Here is a 19,449-nt window from a genome sequence, read left to right as displayed (position 1 = left end):
TTAATGGGAGGGATATTCCTGTCCTTCCTTAAGGGTCATTTAGCCACTTAAGGGGGCTTTTCAAAAGTCCTTTCATATCAAAGTCTTAAAAAAACAACAAAGAGAAAAGTTTTTTTTATTATCCCAATAGAGGATAGAAGCAAGGCCAGAAGCAACAATCTCTGAAAGAGAGACAAGAAGACATTTCTGGGTAACAAGCTGCAACTGACAATAAAATGACATTTTGCCAGAGGAAAAAGGAAAAACTAGGAAGTAGCATGTTAACTAGGTAAAACTAACTGAGACCCATTTTTTCTATGCCTTGGGGGTCCCAGGGAATCTAGAATGCCTTCATTCTACAAAGCTGGGAACTTGGCCATTGTGACACACTCAACAAAATTTATGGCCAAGCCAGGCACCACTGGCTGAGGCCTGTCATCCTAGCTACTCAGGAGGCTGAGATCTGAAGATCACGGTCCAAAACCAGCCCGGGCAGCAAAGTCCTTAAGACTCTTGTCTCTAGTTAACCACCAGACAACTGGAAGTGGAGCTGTGGTTCAAAGTGGTAGAGTGCTAGCCTTGAGAAAAAAGCTCAGGGACAGTGCCCAGGCCTTGAGTTCAAGCCCCACAACTGACAAAAATATACATCTTTATTATTATTGTTGTTGTTGTTGTTGTTATTATTATTATTGGCTGAAACCAATTTGTGCCACAGGCTGTGGCACACATTTGCAAGCGAGCTGCATATTCTGAATTCCTTCCTCCCAAATGGTGTACCAGCCCTGTCCTCATATCTACTCTTGCCCTGTTTGATGCCTGGCCCAGGGTTGTGCTGTATCCAGAGATAGTGCCTTCTGGTGGTTTCTCTGGGAATTCCTCAATGACCACATAGGGCAACTTCAGAATGGACCCCAAGGGCCCAGCTCCACGCTGCACCTGCACCACCTTACCTGAATGCTAAGCATGTGCCCATCTGGCCTGAACAGCAGCTACTGGCCTTGGGGATTCTTCTGGGCATGCACAGCTCTGGCCTATTGTGTGCCATCCAGCATGAAGCTCTGCTTCAATTCCCTCCCTCCCTAGTGTCCAGCCCTGAATGTAAATCATGGCCTTCACCCATTGGGGCTTAGAAGTGAATGTTACCCTTTGGCTTCCAGTGGTATTAACACACAGTTCTCATGCTTTTCTTCGTGTGTGTGTGTGTGTGTGTGTGTGTGTGTGTGTGTGTGTGTGTGTGTGTGTGTGTGTGTGTCTTGCTTGTTTTCTTTTTCCAGATGACTAAGTCGGTTACTAACCCGGAGGAGCTGGGAGGACTGGCTTCACAAATGACCAATGACTATGGCCACCTGGCTCTCCAGGGCCAGATGGCAGCAGCCACGGCCGAACCAGAGGAGGTCTGCCACCTTAATGCCCCTATTTTAAGAAGCAAACAGAGAAGCACCTATCCCCACCCCCAAGGGTAGGGAGTGGGGTTCTCTGTAGCATTAGATCCATTCCAAAAAAGACCCCAACCCAAGCACCTTTATTCCCATGGCTGTGTAGATCTTACCCCAGGCCCACACTGCTAGTCTCAGGCTGTGCATAAGATCTTTTAGGGTGAGTTATTTGGGGGAGGGGGAGAAATCTGGGGGCTGAGCTTCAGACAGAGGGCTGTGTTTGCAATGACAGGCCTTCCCATCCACCAATTCATCACACTTCAACATACCACCGTTATACCTTCTATTTCCACCCAGCACATCACCCTAAGTCATGTTTATGTTTTTCTAAGGCTCCCCAGAGTAGGGGTCTCACTGCCCCTTTCTTGAGAGGAATCTGCTTTCATGATACAAAGCCTGACCTAGGGATTCATGATGGCTTTCTGGGAAATAGCTCAGATCCTGCCTACCTTGATACTTCTGGTAGACTCTTCAGTACCCACAAGCCTCCCCCTAGCTTTCCATAAGGGCCAGAAACGATAGGGCTTCAGCAAGTCTGCACCCATCAAGTGTTCACCTGGAAAAATGTCTGGCTCCAGGGCCACTTTCTCAGAGCTAGTTTGTCCCATAGCTCTGAGAAATAGAGCAGTCCCCTGGGAAGATACAGCAAGAGACACTTCTAGGGGCCTGATGTCACCTGTGTCATCTGGTATGGAGATCCAGAAGGGGCATAGGCCCTGAGAAACTATGTGGTTCCTTAGAGGAAAAAACAATTTTTTGAAAAAGCTCAATCTGAGCCAGGTGCCAGTGGCTCACGCCTGTAATCCTAGCTACTCAGGAAGCTAAGATCTGAGGATCACAGTTCAAAGCCAGCCCAGGCAGGAAAGTCCATCTAAACTCTTCTCTCTGATTAACCACCAGAAAACTGGAAGTAGAGCCGTGGCTCAAAGTGGTAGAGCTCTAGCCTTGAGCTAAAGAGCTCAGGATCAGCACCCAGGCCCTGAGTTTAAACCCCACAAGCGACCAAAAAAAAAAAAAAAGTCAAGTACAGAATGACAAGAGTGGGTGATATCTATACTAGTAAGACAGGTAGCTGTAAGAGGGGATTTCTACATGCTGTTTTTATGTTTTTACCCACCTGTAGTAACTGAGGTTTAAATTCACAGGCTAGACAGGGGAATTACTTGAGCCATGCCCCTCAGTACAACTTTTCTGGCTGTTGTTTGTTCTGATTATTTCTTTTTATATTCTGCCTCACTTTTTGCCCAAGCTGACCTGGACCACAATCCTCTTCTTTACACTAGGTTGACAGGTGCATACCACTATGCCCGGTTATTGCAAGCTGTATACTGAACCCAAACGCAGTTGGAGACAGGAAAGGACTGTCAAGGCAGAAGGCTGTAACTTGGCTGCTCTTCTCCTTGCAATGGCTGCCTGCCACCATCCCTGAGTAACTTTAGTGATCCTGCTTGTGTGTTAACCAAAACTCCCAGAGATACTGCAGCAATGAAGACCCAAGGCACTTTCTAACATGTGGCCTAACTGTGCATGTGAATAGAAGTATCATATGTATGTACTTGCATACATATATCTAGCATGAGATTCCGCAAGTTCCTCACAGGGCAGCGTGAATAGTTCTGTTTGTTATAATTAGTTTGTTAAGTCACTATCAAGAGGGAGGGGGAAACCGCTGGCAGAGATGATCCTTTTCCACAGGCCCATCTTTCTCTTCTTTTTAAGACCTCCCTGTTTTAATAAGACTAGACTGTAATTCTAGACACTTCATTTATGTAGACATCTAATTCATCTGATTGGCATGCAATTTTGGATTTCATAAACAAGTCCAAGGGAGCCTACGTTACAGTAAGGAAAAGTTTGGTGGGACAAAGCAGAAAAGTGCTTTGAAGAGGGCTTTACAAACAGACTGATGGCAAAGGCTGTCTGGAGCCCTCGCTGCCCACAGAAACCTTTGAAAGTAGAGCTCACCCTTGTCTGTCTTGGTTTTCAGTAGGCCCTTTCTACTCAGAGTTGCTGCCCACTCGGTGTGGAACAGGGACAGACTTTCCTGATGCAATGCAAACTATAAACTCTTGTAACCAGCCAAGGAAGAAAATGCATTGCTAAAAGTGACAGCTTCTTTGGCTATTGGCCTTGCATTATAGTTGTGGGTGATTTCATTAGGCTTTTCCCTTTTCTTGTTATGTCTTGAGATATGTTTTACTTTCCACACACAAGAAGAGTGTGACCTGGAGCAAGAAGGGGTAGGGAGAATATAAAATTACGAGTGGCTTAGGAAGAAAAATTCTTTTATATATCTGCCAAACGGATTTTTAGAGGGAAAACTGAGAGGGTTAAGAGGTCCCTAAAGCAGCGTAGGCTTTTTCTTTCTTTCTTTTTATTCCAAGATTATGGAATTATTTGTCTACCCAATGGGGCCCCACATCCCAGCATGTGAAAGTATTTATATTCCAGGGTGAGCTAGTAGAGTCAGCCCTGCAAACACTGCTGTGCCAAGTCAGCAATTTGGTCTTTTCCACAATCGTGGAGAAAAGTTAGAGCTCTGCCCTGGAATGTCAAGCAGGAGCTTGCGCTGCTTATTTTTCCACGGAAAATTCAAGCCTTGGTTAACACCACCGTGAAAACTTCTCCAGGAAAAAAAAAAAAAGTTAAAAACCTTCTGGCAGCTTTGCAATTCAAGACTAGTTTCCTCTTAACAAAACGGAGAGTCTCACACCTGCAAGGCAGGCGCTTTTCTACTGAGCCATGCTTCCAGCCCCCAATGTACCATTTTTATAGAGATCTCAAACCTGGCCTTACAGACAGTTACTCTCTCCACCTGACACAGCTGCGGAAAGGGTGTTCTGGTTGGCAAACATACCAGTTCAGGGGAGGGGTGGGGGGGAACCAAACCCTTTTAAATATGCTTTATCCAAAGCTATCTTTTGAACTTCAGGTTGCCCTGCAGGGCTGTTGTGAGGAATAAAATAAAACAAAATGCATGCAAGAGCCCTTGACACTCTTGGAGGAGCTCAGTAACTGCTTGTTGAATGACTAACAGAACTCTCCCACAGAACTGTGCTCATTCACATTCCTATCCCAAAGCTTGGGCTACAGACTAAGCCAGGAAAGGTAACTGGAATCAGGAAAGCATTATGCCCCATGAACTGCAAGCCTGTTTAGCCTCTAAAAAGGGAAGCTAAAGCGACCAAATTCCATACTCCACCAGACACAGACTCCTAACAGTAGTGGAATTTTCCTAGCCAGGCTCCCTGTAGGATGCAGGAGAAATTTTCCACCTAGGCTAGGCTTGGGTGGCAAGGGTCCCGTCACACTCCCTTCCTCTCCTGGGCTTGCCTCTACAGATTGGCTTCCAGATTCGCACGCGTGTACAAGACCTGGGCCACGGCTGTATCTTCCTGGTGCAGAAGGCGGGGGCCCTCCAGGTATGCCCCACCGACAGCTACACCAAGAGGGAGCTGATCGAGTGTGCCCGCGCTGTCACGGAAAAAGTAAGGAATAGCCTGTATGGTTGGGACTGGTGTGGCCGGGTGGCTTCTCCCTCAAACCATGTCCTCCCCAGGGAAAGGGGGGCCACCGGTGGGAATTGCTGTCCCAGGAAAGTCAGCCCTGGAGCTCAGCCTTCCGGAAGGGCCCTTTGGCAGACAGAAAATACTGTCAGGGTCAGGAGCCAATCAAGAGGAGCTCTGATGCTGGAACTCCACCCAGTAGCCCTGATCTTCCTTCCCAGAGGCCCTACTTGGGCTAAGAGCTGAGTCGAAATGACTGCCTCTTTGTTAACCAAGACAGTGGAGGTGAGCGAAGATGAAGTGACTGGGGACAGTCGCATGGTCCATCAGCTTGCGCAGGATCAGCTGTTTGTAGAATCTCAGTTTAGCTAAATCACGTTACCTTTGCAAGCCTCAATTTCCTCATTTGTGAAGTGAGAACATAAACTTCCAATGCCTGCCCTATAGAATTCTGGAGGTTACCTGGGCTCTGGTGGCTCACGCCTGTAATCCTAGCTATACAGGAGGCTGAGATCTGAGGATCGCAGTTCAAAACCAGCCCAGGCAGAAAAGTTTATGAGATTCTTGTCTCCAATTAACCATGAGAAAACCAGAAGTGGCACTGTGGCTCAAAGTGGTAGAGTGCTAGTCTTGACCAAAACAACTCAGGGACAGTGCCCAGGCCCTGAGTTCAAACCCAAAGAATAGAATTCTGGAGGTTAAATGAGGTGATGTGTATAAAAATGTTTTTGCACCATGTAGATGCTTAGATAGGCATCAGATAATTACCAGTCAGTATTCTCAAAACTTTTCCCTCTCCAGATTTTTTCTCTCAGCAGCTTTTCCAGTTCACAAGGCAACCTTTGACCAGCCCTTTCTCTCCTACCTCATGAGTCATTTCTCAGGACAGTTCCTTTTGCAAGCCGAAGCAACTGGGCTTTGGTGGCATTTCCTTCGCCCTTTCCTTTGCTTTGGAGCACATAGAGCTCTATCCTGTTTAGAAATTTGATGACAAGACTAGGGGGCTGGCAGGGGAAGTAGGGTTTCCTCACTGGCAATCTTGACTACCGAGGCTACTCTGTCAGCCGCCCTTCATCAAGGCTGAGCCTCATTCTGGCCATCTCCACAGCTTACGGGTCTGTCCAGCCTTCTGTGGGTACCACAGAAGGAGGATATAAATCTCTCAGCTCAAGGAAGGCATTCTCCGATCTTCAAAACCTTTCTCCATTGTCTAAATGGCTCTGGCCAATAGTCCAGGGAAGAGCTTGCAGCAGGCATGTGCGGAGTGGGGAGGGGTCTGGGCTGCATGTCTTCCTCAGTTAGTCTCTGCCTCTCCACAGAGGGTCTCTGATGTAGGACACCTAGGAAAGTAGCCAGCTGTTAGTAGCTGGCCTTTTGGTTACTGCGTGCTACATGCCTTGGTCATGTATGCAGTGCTTGCCCCAGCCGTGAGCACCAGGATTGTCCTACCTAGAAGAGAGCAGGTGTGTCCATCAGCACCTTTGGCAATGGGTGAGACACTCTCTGGACTCTTCCCCTTTCATCCTGTTTGAAAATACCTGTCACATAAAACCACAACATCCAAACACTTGTCTTGGCCTTTGTGCCCCATTCTCAGAGTTCTTTCTGGACACTTCTTTCTCAGGCCCACTCTATACCAACTTTTATTTGCTCGTCAGGCAAATGGGGAAGAGAAAGAGTCGGGGCCGAGAAGGGGGAGGCTGGCCTTAGGACACGGCGGGTGCTCTGGGAATGGTTTCTGCGCCCATCCTACAACCTGTACGGAGACCCAAGCGGCACAAAGGAGACAGCGTCCTTAGCCCTGTGCCTGGCTCCATTATGCTATGCCTCCCTGACCCTGGCCATCACGCTTCAAGAAGTTGATTTAAAGCATTGGCAGAGTGTACCTTGGGTCAGCCAATTATGGTAGGTGTGTGCACACAGGTGAGCCGTGGCTCCTGACTTCAAAGAGCCCGCAGACCCATAAGAAGCTATTTTAAACCAAGGGCAAGAACAGTAGGCTGGGAGCCTCAGTGGCAACACTCCTCTCTGGAAGACAAGAGTGGAGACTTAGAGCCATATCCTGCAGGATGAGTCTGTGCATGACTGGGGAAGATTAGGGTAAGGTTAGGGGGTTCCTACAGTCACAGTGAGGGCCCTGAGTGAACAGACAGATGTGTTTAGGGATGTCAGGAGCTGGCAGATATGATGATGAGAGGTGGTTGGACTATAAGCGGCCATGTGAGATGGTTTGGGTTGGACAGTGTGTCTGTGGGAATTGAGGGGGTGTGTTGGAAGGGGCTGGGTAGTGGGAGCTAACAGCTGGAGTTTCTGACATGGAAGGCATTGGGTCACTCACTGCATTGCTACTTGGTGGTGGATAATGGTATGCAGGAGGAGCATTGTGGGTAGAGAGGTTGCATATGGAGGTCACCTCTGGACTCCCAATGAGTGGGTCCAAGAAGATTTCCAACATGAGATGACCAGGTGTTGGAATGATGGAGTTCCTTCCAAACACCTAACTAGAGAGATTGGAAACGGCCACTTAGTATGAGCCTAATCTTCACTCCCTCTTGCAGTTTCAGAAATAGGATAGAAACTCAGTGAATGCTCCTTTGACAATGGAGATCTTTTGCTGTATATATAGGCTTCATTTTCCTCCTTGATTCTCCCAACAGCCTTGGTAGGCAAGAAGTAACAGCTCCACTTTACAGATGAGGAAACTTGAGTCCCAGAAAGATGACGTAGTTTGTCCAAGTTCATATAGCCTGTAAAAAATGGCAGGGCTGGTATTCATAACCAGGCTCTTACTGGCCCTGAACCTGTGCTGTGGACCCACAAAGCTGCATCAGTTCTCAGAAAAGAGAGGAAGTCAGTATTTTCAGAGGCGTCCTACTTTTGGATCACATTTTCTCTCCAGTTTCTGGATCCCTCAAACATTCCCTTTCTACTCACAGGTGTCGCTAGTGTTATCAGCTCTCCAGGCTGGAAACAAGGGGACCCAAGCATGCATCACAGCTGCCACTGCCGTGTCGGGGATCATCGCCGACCTGGACACCACCATCATGTTTGCCACCGCGGGGACGCTGAATGCAGAGAACAACGAGACTTTTGCAGATCACAGGTACAGAGAGGTTCAGGCTGGCCTGCCCTGAAACTCATAACCCACTCTATTCAAGCTGTCTGGGTATCCACTGTCATCTCCACAAGATGCTCAAGTGAAAGGGAGAATAAACCCTTGCCCAGCTATGAACAGGGCTGTATGTGAACTTGGCCTTTGGCAGTTCTGGATCCAGCCTACCCCCATAGATCTTTTGATCTCTGACCACCCACCAAGGATCGGAACAGCAGGGAAGGCACATTTAGCAGTTACTGTGTCCTGGGGAACGGGGCTCAAAGTTTGCAGCTTTTACCAGACTTGGGCTGAAAAATGCTTGGAGCTCTAAGTTGACTGCTAGAGACCCCCAAATCCTCTCCAGGTATCCAGCCTCTTTCTTCCTCTCTATCTCTTATTAACTGAAGGACCAGAGTTAAGAAGGAAATTCCCCGTGCTCTGTCCTCCCACCTAGAGCCTGGCCCTTTGGGCTCTAATTCCCAGACAAAATGACCCAACTCACACATCCTGGCAGCAGACTGTGGCTATGGAGTTTCTGCAGGGAGAGTGTGAGCTACAGAAAAGAAGCTGGGCTTTCACCTAACCACAGGGCTGGGGACAGCAGCCAGACCCATAGGCCTGAGCCCTGCCCTGGAGTTTTACTTCCCACTGACTGTGCATTCTAGTTGCTTCCCTCTCCTCTCCCCAACTTCACCTCCATCCCCCCCCCCCATCAAGAAGATGGCACATACCACTCCAAGTCCCCTATGAAGGGTTTCCTTCCTTCCTAACTGCAAGTAAACAACTTTGGGCCTTTGTTTCTCCCCTTCTCCTTGGCCCTCCCTCCCTTCCTCAGAGAGAACATTCTGAAGACAGCCAAGGCCTTGGTAGAAGACACAAAACTTCTCGTGTCGGGAGCGGCGTCCACTCCAGACAAGCTGGCCCAGGCAGCTCAGTCCTCAGCAGCCACCATTACCCACCTCGCCGAGGTAGTCAAGCTGGGAGCAGCCAGCCTGGGATCAGATGACCCCGAGACCCAGGTAGGGATGGGGGTGGGGGGCCCTGGGCCTCAGCAAAGGGCTCAGGAAAATAGGAGCTGCCGAGTAAACAACAGGCATGAAGCTCTATCTGTGGGAAGCAGTTGTCCAAGAGAGATAGAAGGGGCTTGGGTGGTGGTGGTGGTTGGGGAGGTGGAGACAAACCCATGGTTTTGAGAGGAATCTAAAAGGAAGAGAGATAGCTAGGCCTGGGGAACAATGGCCACGGTGGGTGTTGGAAGATAAAGGAGAGGGAGGAGCAAAGATGGCCTCACAGTCAGACTGGAGTGAATAGAGGCTCTAGAAACCAAGAGGGAATACCCTGGAGTAAGAGCCTAGCCTGAGCAGGGGGAAGGTGAGCTGGGTCTGACGTGGGCCTGCTCAGGTACAATGACCGGGGGCTTCCAACCAAGACTTGTCCTCAGGAATGGGCAAAGGAGAAAATCCTAGGCACTAAAGGAATGGACGGCAGAAGGAAAGCCACGGGATGTGAGGGTGAGCCAAGGAAATACCAGAGATGCTAAGAGACATCAGATGAAAAAAGCCTGGGAACCAGCCACCGGTGACCCCAACAGCCAGGGAGGGCACAGTGATCTCTGCTCCAATGGGCCCCCGTTCGGAAATAGCTGGCTTAGAATGGCAGGGAGGAAGAAGAAGGGCAGGAAAGGGCTCTGTGGTTCTGGGAGCTCTGTGTGGGAGGTAGTGATGTCATTTAAATCACCCACCTGCTCTTTGGTACCCCCTTCTTATACCCCTGCCACATCCTAGGCCCCTCAAGGACTGTCATTGCCATTTATTCATCTTTGTTGAACTGTTGGCCACAAAGATCATCCATAGATAGATACTACCCATTACCAGTGGACTAGCCCTTTAGTTTCTACAGCCCACACCATAGTCAGCAAGCCATTCTATTTTGAACAAGACTTAGATGGAAATCCCAGCCACTGATGACCCACCTCACTCCTCTACCCCTCCACCAACACACACACACACACACACACACACACACACACACACACACACACACACTGGGCCTGTAGACACACACACACTGGGCCTTTAGACACACACACACACACACACACACACACACACACACACACACACACACACACACACGGGGGCTGTGGATCCCAGTGAGGAAAGCTTCCTTGGGTGGTCTTTATCATCCTCTGTGCTGGATTTCTTCCTGATAACATCAGAGTTCAGACTGGCTGCCTTATCCAATCATAAGCACTTCTTGTAATCGATCCCTGCCTGAGTGGTAGTGTTTTGACTCTGGTAGAAGAAGGCAAAGCTGGAAACAGAGTCCCTAGAGTTGGAGGCAAGCTACACAGGTATTTTCTCCCCTACCTGACCAGCTTGAGGAATCTCACAGGGAGATAATTGACATCTTTTGACACAGAGAAATGTATCACATTGCTGCGGGCTCTTCTTTTCTATTTTCCTGTCCTTTTGAGAGGGGGGAAAAAATTGTAATACCTTGTGTCAGGTTCAAAAAGTAGAATCATAAAATGAGCTAGGTCACCACCACTCAGCTTTACTGATGACTATTGGTACTGACCTTTACTTTTCCTGAAACCTCTTCTCCCTAATTTTATTTACTTTTAGATTTTTTATTAATAATAATTTAATTTATTACTGATGATTATTAATTTATTTTAATTATTTTTTGGTAGGACCCAGAGCCTTGTACTTGCTAGACAGGCACTTTACCATTGGAATCACACCTTTTTTGCTGAAGAATCTCAATTCATGCCCAGGTGGGCCTGGACTGTGATCCTCCTATTTGTACTTCCCCATGTCTCTGGGGATGACTGGCTGACCACTCATGCCCAGCCATTGTGCTTTCCTTGTAGCAGGGATCACAGGCACGTGCCACCTTGCCCGGCCAGTGCTTGAGATGCTTGGTAGATCTCTAAGGCCTATTTCATCTTGCTTGACTGACACTTGATGATCCTTGATCAGAAATGACCTATTTCTCCTTCCCCTGCCTCTAACCACCACTTTTGTGCTATGCTTCAGAGCCTGACTGTCTTAAATACATAAATGGATTGTCCTTCTGTGACTGACATATCCCCTTAGCATAAAGCCTTCATTCATTCCCTGAGATATAGTGAGTAGGACCCGCTCTGTGCAGAACCCTGTTCTGAGTAGGAAAGGTCATGTTTGAACCGCTTTACATCCAAGTCAGGGAAAATGCAAACCACATGCAAGTGGTTCCAAGTCCTGGGGATAGAGCAGGGCCCTCCAATTGTTTTGATGTTGGGGAGAGCGGGGGGGGGGAGGGAAGAAGGGCTATAGCTTTAGGTGGTTGACAAAAGTCTCTCAGTATATAATATATGAATGATGGAGAGAGCAGGGCTCTCAGCAAGAGTAGAGGTCCTTAGAAGGAAGGGATGGAGATTTCCAGTAAAGGAAGAAAGCAGTTAGCATGCTGAATGGCTGAGGCAGCAACTCCCAGAAAAATGAACACTAGGAAGAAAGGCCTGGGTATCAGGGTAGGACTGGTTTTGAGACAGTTTTGAAGTGAGTCTTGGTACCTTGTCAGCTGCCTTCATCCTGTTCAAGGCAACTCATCTGCAGAGTTGGTATCTAGGGATTTGAAATAGACAGCATGTTTTTTTTTGTTTGTTTGTGAGTGTTTGGTTTTTAGTTTGGGGTTTGTTTTGGTTTGTTTTATTTTTGGTGGCACTAGAGTTTGAACTCAGGGTACCTCTAGCCATTTTTGTTTTAGGTTATTTTTTTTTGTCAGTCACGGGGCATGGGTGCTGCCCCTCAGTTCTTCAGCTCAAGGCTAGCGCTCTACCACTTGAGCCACAGAGCCACTTCTGGCTTTTTTCTGCTTACGTGGTGCTGAGGAATCAAACCCAGGGCCTCCTGCATGCAAGACAAGCGCTCTACCACTGAGCCACCTTCCCAGCCCTTTAGGTTATCTTTTAAATAAGGTTTTAACTTTCAACCCCTGTGTTCCTCCTAACTATATCTTCCTGGTAGCTGAGATTGCAAGCATGAACACAGAACCCAGCTTTAAGCTATCTGTGTAGATCAGAGTTATCCATTCTGGCTCAGCATCAGCTTTGGGCAGATGGGAGAAGGGGTTCTTCACATTTCCGCCTCAGGATCTCTAAGAGTGGCTTCCTGGACTACCATGAAGGAGTCTGTCGAGCTACGTATGCACAGCCCTGCCTTTGTCTTATTCCCAGCTTCATCTTTCTGTGGAGACGAATGCCTTGGGCAGGGGAGAGAGGCAGTCAGCAGGTAACATTTCAGCATCTACTGACCTGGTGTCTGCTTTCTCCAGGTGGTGTTGATCAACGCTATCAAAGATGTAGCCAAGGCCCTTTCTGATCTCATTGGTGCTACCAAGGGAGCTGCCAGCAAGCCGGCAGATGACCCCTCCATGTACCAGCTCAAAGGGGCAGCCAAGGTAAAGAAGGGCTCCAGCCAGAGCTGAGCTTGCAGGATATATGAAAATGAAAGGATCTTGGGAGGTGATCAATCTGAGTTCCTTTCTCCTCTGAAGAAAAGAGAAGTCTCTGGTGAGGGTAGGGAAACCTTTGTCCTGTTGAGAGCTACTTGGATATTTATAACATGATTTGCGGGCATACAAAATTATCCATACAGGGCTGGAAAGTTGGGTCAGTGATAGAGTGCTTGCCTAGCATGCATGAAGCCCTGGGTTTGATTCCTCAGTGCCACATAAACAGAAAAGGCCGGAAGTGGTGCTGTGCCTCCAGTGGTAGAGCGCTATCCTTGAGCACAGAGAGGCTCAAGGACAGTGCCCAGGCCCTGAATTCAAGCTCCAGGTCTGGCAAAAAAAAAAAATTATCTGTACAGGCATCTGATGAGAAGCACACAAGAAGCATGTATGTCTTTCCTGTCATAAAGCCGTGATTTTATAGTCCTTGTACAGACTGTAGACCAAACATTCTCCAAACCACTGAATGGCATTACTTTGGAATTAAAAGGCATAGAGACTGGATCTCAGACAGTGTGCTTTCTGCTTGCTCTCTTCCTATGCAGGTGATGGTAACCAATGTCACCTCCCTCCTCAAGACTGTGAAGGCTGTGGAGGATGAGGCCACCAGAGGGACAAGGGCACTTGAGGCCACCATTGAATACATAAAGCAGGAGCTCACGGTAAGGCGCCAAAGTTACCTCCATCAATGATAGCATCTAACAACTGACCAAGCAGTGCTTGCCTAAGATAGTTAAGACAAAGAGATTTTTTTTACTTAAAAAAAAATCTAGGACTAAGGAGGTCTGATCATCTGCCTTCTGGTGACATTTGTAACATTGTCCCTGGATTTGCCTAGAATCTATTGGTAATTGTAAGTAGGGCCATAATTGCTATGTATCACTTAGGATAATTCAGTTATTACTCCTGTAAAACTGCAATTGCAGCATTGCAAATGTCCCTGGCTGAGGCTGTTTTCATGTGCCTTGAGCTTACCTGATGGGTACCACATGCCAGCTCTGTTCATTCACGTTGCTATTGGCAACAGCTCACACCATCACACACTGTTAAAGGGTCTAGATACCTTTAAGACACTTCCTTTTGGAATCCAGTTTCCTTCTGCTGGACCTTAGAGATGTCTGCCCTGTTCTTTACCACCTTTCATCCCTGGGGACTGTGGGCACCCCAAGCTGCTGAGCTAGGGCTATAATCTGCTTCCTATGACCTCATGGTTATTGTATATCTATTCATCCTAATCCTTACAAGTAGGGGTGGCGCAGTATGTGTGGAATAGAAGGACTAGGAAATCCGCCTTTGGGGCTGCTGGTTCTACACTTTTAGAAGGTTGCCTATGAAGCTGACATAAAGGGCAGCACTGGAAGTGAGTGAGTGATTCCACTGATCATTGATGAAGGCTTGGCATCTTGTCTCCTGGTTTTCATGGTTTCAGCCTTGCTTGGGGTATGCTTATATCACTCATCTTTCCCCCCTCCTTCCCCTGCCCCAGCCTGGGTGATGTCCTTGAGCCTCTGTGTGCTCATGGCTAGTGCTCTAGCACTTGAGCCACAGCGTCACTTCTGGGTTTTTTTTGTTGTTGTTTTTGTTTTCTGAGTCGTTTATTGGAGATAAGAGTCTCACAGACTTTCCTGCCCAGACTGGTTTTGAACCACAATCCTCAGATCTCAGCCTCCCAAGTAGGTAGGATTACAGGCATGAGCCACTAGTGCCTTGCTCTTTTTATTCATCTTCTTTCTTTCTTTCTTTCTTCCTTTTTTTTGTGTGATACTGGGGTTGATCTCAAGGGAACTTGTACCATATCTCCAGTCCCTTTTGCTTTAATTGTTTTTTGGATAAGTTGTTGTTTTTTGCATAGGGTCAGCCTGGACCACAATCTTCCTATTTATGCTTCCTTGATAACTTGGATAACAGACATACCATGATGCCAAGATTTTTATTGATTGAGATGGAAGTCTAACTTTTTTTTTTGCCAGTCCTGGGGCTTGAACTCTGGGCCTGGGTGCCGTCCAAGAGCTTCTGTGCTTAAGGCTAGCACTCTACCACTTGAGACACAGCTCTACTTCCTGATTTTTGGGCTTAATTGGCAATAAGAGTTTCATGGACTTTTCTGCCCAGGCTGGCTTTGAGCCACGACCCTCAAATCTCAGCCTCCAGAACAGCTAGGATTACAAGTGTAAGCCACTGGCACCTGGCAAGGTCTGTCTTTTTGACCAGCCTCCTGATCAATGCCTCCCAAGTAGCCTCTCAACAGGCAGGAGCCACCGGTACCCAGTGAGGTCTATCTTGTTGACCAGCCTAGAGTAGAACCATGATCCTCCTGATCTCTGCCTCTCAAGTAGCTAAGATTATAGGTCTGAGCCATTGTTCCAAAGCTACTTAGTTCACATTTTAAAGGAGAAACTAAAAAATACAGGAGTAACTCAAAAGCAAGTAGTGTCCTGAAACCCTGTTGCCTGGCAGTGGTCTAGCTGCCTGGATTGGACATTTCCCACCTAAAATCTGGCCACAAGTTCAGGCAGATATAAGTGGCCTCCTGGTGGTAATGGAAGGGAAGATCAGAGCTCTCCTGGAAAATTGTAGACACTGAGTGAATTGTAAACACTGGCCACAGTGTAATTGGCACCTGTGTTTCTGAGGAGCATGTGCCATGAGTACCACAGTAGTATGGACCCATAGCCTCCATTCCACCTTGTGGACACAGAATTTGTGGTCCTGGGCTTCCTAGTTGCCAGCTGCCTGTTTGTAGGAGGTAGTGATGCTGGCCATTGGTTGGCATATGGCAGCAATGTTGTGTGGGTCCCCCTTTCCGCTTGAGGGAAATCTCCCATGTTGAAAAGGGGTAGCCTCGTACTGAAGACAGGCCAGGGGTCCTCTTATGCAGGGACAGATACACGTGCAAACTGCCACCATGACACTGAACATTCTTCTTAAAGAGACAAGTTTGAAGTAGAAACAGCTTGCCTTGACTGACAGCTGAAACTGTAAGGTGAGATTTGGATTTAACCTTAGTTCATTAATTGTGGTTTCTCTTAAAATGTGGGTGTGTGTTTAAACAACTCAGTATTTGACTCGAACACCTCTGCACAATTATGCACTTATATTTATTTGTAAGGTGGACTAAGAACAGCAAGATCTAATGCTTCTTTTCTGTTAACTCATAAAAGAAGAGTTCAAGGTAATGACCCCAGGTTATTCCTGTCCTAGAACCAGCATTAGGACTAGAATTGCCCTGCCAAAACACCAGCAGGGGTGAAGGAAAAGAAATGGGAAGCCAAGAAGGACAATATGAGGGACATTGTCTACAGACAAATGGGTTAATACTCTAAATGCCTCTCCACTGTATTATTATGGGTAATGCTGGTGTGAGAGTCTTTTCCGTACTAAAGTCTTGGAAGTAAGCAAGATAGTACTGTACTCATTAAATTTCTAATTTCTTAGCATTTGATGATTTCTTCCCATTGCTGGCTTGGCTGTCAGATACTTGAGCTGTAACAGTATAGCCTGGTTGGAAATGAACAAGTAATTTTTGTTCTGTCCTTTTGATTTGTTTTACCCCTTCTGTTTCTGATTTACAGGTATTCCAGTCAAAAGAGGTACCTGAAAAGACATCATCACCTGAAGAATCCATCAGGATGACAAAAGGCATCACCATGGCAACAGCCAAAGCCGTGGCAGCTGGGAATTCCTGTAGACAGGAGGATGTGATCGCCACAGCCAATCTGAGCCGGAAGGCTGTGTCAGATATGTTGACAGCTTGCAAGGTAAATGGCCTTGGCACTATTTTTATTCTGGGCCCTTTTCCTAGGAGATGAAAAGGGCCAGGCATTTTGTGCCAGGAGAGGTCCTGCTATCACTGTGAGTTAGATAGGAGGAATCTAAGTTAGATGAATGCAACTAAATGTGGCAACCACCTTTCACTCTCTATGCTGGGCAGCTTAAAGAAATTCTTCAGATCCCTGGGTACCAGAGCAGCTATCTGAGCTGGTGCTTGGGGGGAAAGAACAGTAGAGACCTGAGACCTAAAACCATTATTTTTTAAAAATTTTAAGAAATTGAACCAGCCAGACCTAGTGGCTCACACCTGTAATCCTAACTATATAGGAAGCTGAGCTCTGAAGATTGCGGTTCAAAGCAAACCCCTGGCCGGAAAGGCCATGAGGCTCTTATCTTCAATTAACTACCAGAAAACCAGAAGTAGTGCTGTGGCTCAAAGTGGCAGAGCACTAGCCTTGAGCAAAAGAGCCTAAGGATGGCTCAGGCCCTGAGTTCAAGACCCATACCAACCATAAAACAAAAAGCATATAGAAAACTAAAAAAAGAAAAGCAAAAGAACCATGAGACCCCTCACATTAGCCAACATCCACTGAGTCTCTCCGCCCCATACTTTCACCCTTCTAATGGCAGCTTTGAACTAGGGACTGTGATTTCTATTTGGTGACTGGTAGATGAATATACTCCTAGCTCCCATAAACACATAGGGAGAGGGATACCACAGATGTTGAAAACCAGCTATCATAGCTGGGGTCTTAGGGAGTAGCATTCTTTGTGATGAAGAGTTTCTTTTGGGGATGGCTTCTGCCACGGCCAACGCTGATGAACTTCTTAGGGATTCCTCAGATGGGCTTGGATGATTTGGGGGTGCGTAAGGGCAGAGGCAGTTGGCTGAAGGAATACATGGGGAAGGCCTGGCATCAGAGGCCCCTGGGTATCATAGAGGGCAGAGCAAGAGAGGAGAGTGTAGAAGAACGTGAGAAGGTGGATTGAGAAGATAAAACGTGGCAGATGGGTAGGGCCACTTTCATGGAGGAGTTTGTGTGCTAGCCCTGAGGTCATGGGTATTTACCATTTTGTTGAGTTCAATGGACCCATTCAAGGTGGGAGCCACAGCATCAGAGTCATATTTACCTGGCAAGATGTGTCCCAAAGGCATCATGGTGCCCACACACAGTACCTCGTGGTGTTGGAAGGGCTATGAAATATAGCCTGTTATTTGAGCCCAAGTAAGAAAAGCAAGCATAGTTATGCCAGTTTGTCAGATGGTGCAACTGGGTTCTGGCCTCCCAGCCATGATGCTCAAGGTTGCTATAGTTGCTGGTTGATTGACAGGTACCTTTGTCCCCATGGTACCAACAGGAAATAGAAAACATAGAAGATCATGATCAAGGGCTGGGAAGGTGGCTCAGTGGTAGAGCGCTTGCCTTGCATGCATGAGGCCCTGGGTTCAATTCCTCAGCACCACATAAGCAAAAAAAAAAAAAAAAGCCAAAAGTGGCACTATGGCTCAAGTGGTAGACTGCTAGCCTTGAGCTGAAGAGCTGAGGGACAGCGCCCAGGCCCAGAGTTCAGGCCCCATGACTGGATCAAAAAAAAAAAGAAGAAGAAGATCATGATCAAGGTGGAAATGGAACACAGCTCCAATTTAGAAGTCTGTCTTGCATCAGTCTTCCACTTTTAGGGTTGGAAATCAAGCAGAAGTGTCGGTACTGTCTGCCCAGCTTTAGCTCTGGGCCAGGCCATCTAGGGCTCTGAAACTTGTTTGTTCAAGTCATCCATCAAAATCAGACTTGACAACAACTAGTCACTGCTGAGTCCTGAGACACCTACTAACTTAGGAATTATTTCACAACCTTACAAACAACCTTTGGTCCCCTGCAGCCCCCAGGGGATGCTCTGCTCTGAAAGGAACTATGTGCAATGAGCCATATACAGAAGACCAGGCTGCTAGGTGACACGTCAAGAAGAGAGTCTTAGGCATGGTGCAGAAGGGTCACATTGACCTATTGGAGTTCATCCCTTGGCGTTGAGTAAGGAGCAGGGCAAACAGTTCCAGTGAATTCCGCAACTGAGTCATCTTATCAGAACAAGAGAATTATACTAATGCCTTGGGCTCATCCAGACCCCCTCCTGGTGAATTCTCCTGTGTATTCCTTTCTGATGTGCTTATATTTATGTTAGATGCTGTTTGATATCTGGTATCCTAATTGATGGGATCTGGCTGTTTCTGGGTTGCTATGAATCCTTATCATTGACCTTAATTAATGACTACAGATGGCTCATGGCGAATATTATCTCCCTCCTGTTATGGGAGGTATACGTGATGTGTGGGGAGTTTTTTTCATTGTGAACTTCACTGTAATAAACATCTTTAGGCGTATATCTGGTTTTTCTATGCTTTGGAAATTATTTCCTTAGGCAAGTCTCCCAGAAGTGGAAATTAGTCGGTCAAATCATATGACATTTTAATTATTACCAGATTGTTCTCTCAAAAGGTTCTGCCAAGTTACAGAGCCACCGCAGTGGGCCAGAACAATACCCTACCCTTACCTCTCCCATGACACTAAATGACACTATATGACCTACCTACTGGACAAGACACACAGGGTAACCATGGCCTGTGGCTTCCCACGGTCCTGTCTGTAAAAAGCAGGCAAGCTGTGCTCTGCACTGTGACTTCTACATCTCAAGCTCCATAAGCCCACCCAGCTTATAAATGACAGGTGCTGCCCACTAGCAAAAATCAGAAGAGACCACACAAGTGTTCCCCTCTGTATCCCCATCTTAAAGTAACCACGGAGGGTGTCCCATCTGCTTTGACCTTATCCTAATGTATACTATGTACCTTGACATCTGTGACTTACTTATACTCTGTGTTTGGTGGGTTCCTCTATAAGCCCTCCCCTCCCCCGCAAGTTTTTTGTAGCATGAAGCTATAGAAGGAAGAATCGCTAAGGAGGTAGGTTACCAGTTTTGGCAAATAAAAGATAGGTTCTCGCGAGGCGCTGGTGGCTCACGCCTGTAATCCTAGCTACTCAGGAGGCTGAGATCTGAGGATCATGGTTCAAAGCCAGCCCAGGCAGGAAAGACCGTGAGACTCCTATCTCCAATAAACCACCAGAAAACCGGAAGTGGTGCTGTAGCTCAAGTGGTAGAGCGCTCGCCT

General features: G+C 47.2%; 1 protein-coding gene across 1 annotated transcript in view; it reads left to right on the top strand.

Moving 5' to 3' along the window:
* Nucleotides 1-19,449, top strand: part of Tln2 (talin 2) — a 139,592-nt gene that overhangs the window by 96,919 nt on the left and 23,224 nt on the right. The window contains exons 42-48 of the mRNA XM_013009931.1: nt 1,254-1,373; nt 4,757-4,903; nt 7,858-8,024; nt 8,851-9,034; nt 12,336-12,461; nt 13,058-13,174; nt 16,085-16,270. Of these exons, the coding sequence (XP_012865385.1) occupies nt 1,254-1,373; nt 4,757-4,903; nt 7,858-8,024; nt 8,851-9,034; nt 12,336-12,461; nt 13,058-13,174; nt 16,085-16,270 (1,047 nt within the window). The remainder of the gene's footprint in view (nt 1-1,253; nt 1,374-4,756; nt 4,904-7,857; nt 8,025-8,850; nt 9,035-12,335; nt 12,462-13,057; nt 13,175-16,084; nt 16,271-19,449) is intronic.

Source organism: Dipodomys ordii, unplaced genomic scaffold (assembly GCF_000151885.1).
Source record: "Dipodomys ordii isolate 6190 unplaced genomic scaffold, Dord_2.0 Scaffold11, whole genome shotgun sequence".
Taxonomy (NCBI): Eukaryota; Metazoa; Chordata; class Mammalia; order Rodentia; family Heteromyidae; genus Dipodomys; species Dipodomys ordii.
Note: the sequence above shows the minus strand (reverse complement) of the source record. Positions and strands in the feature narration are given on the sequence as shown.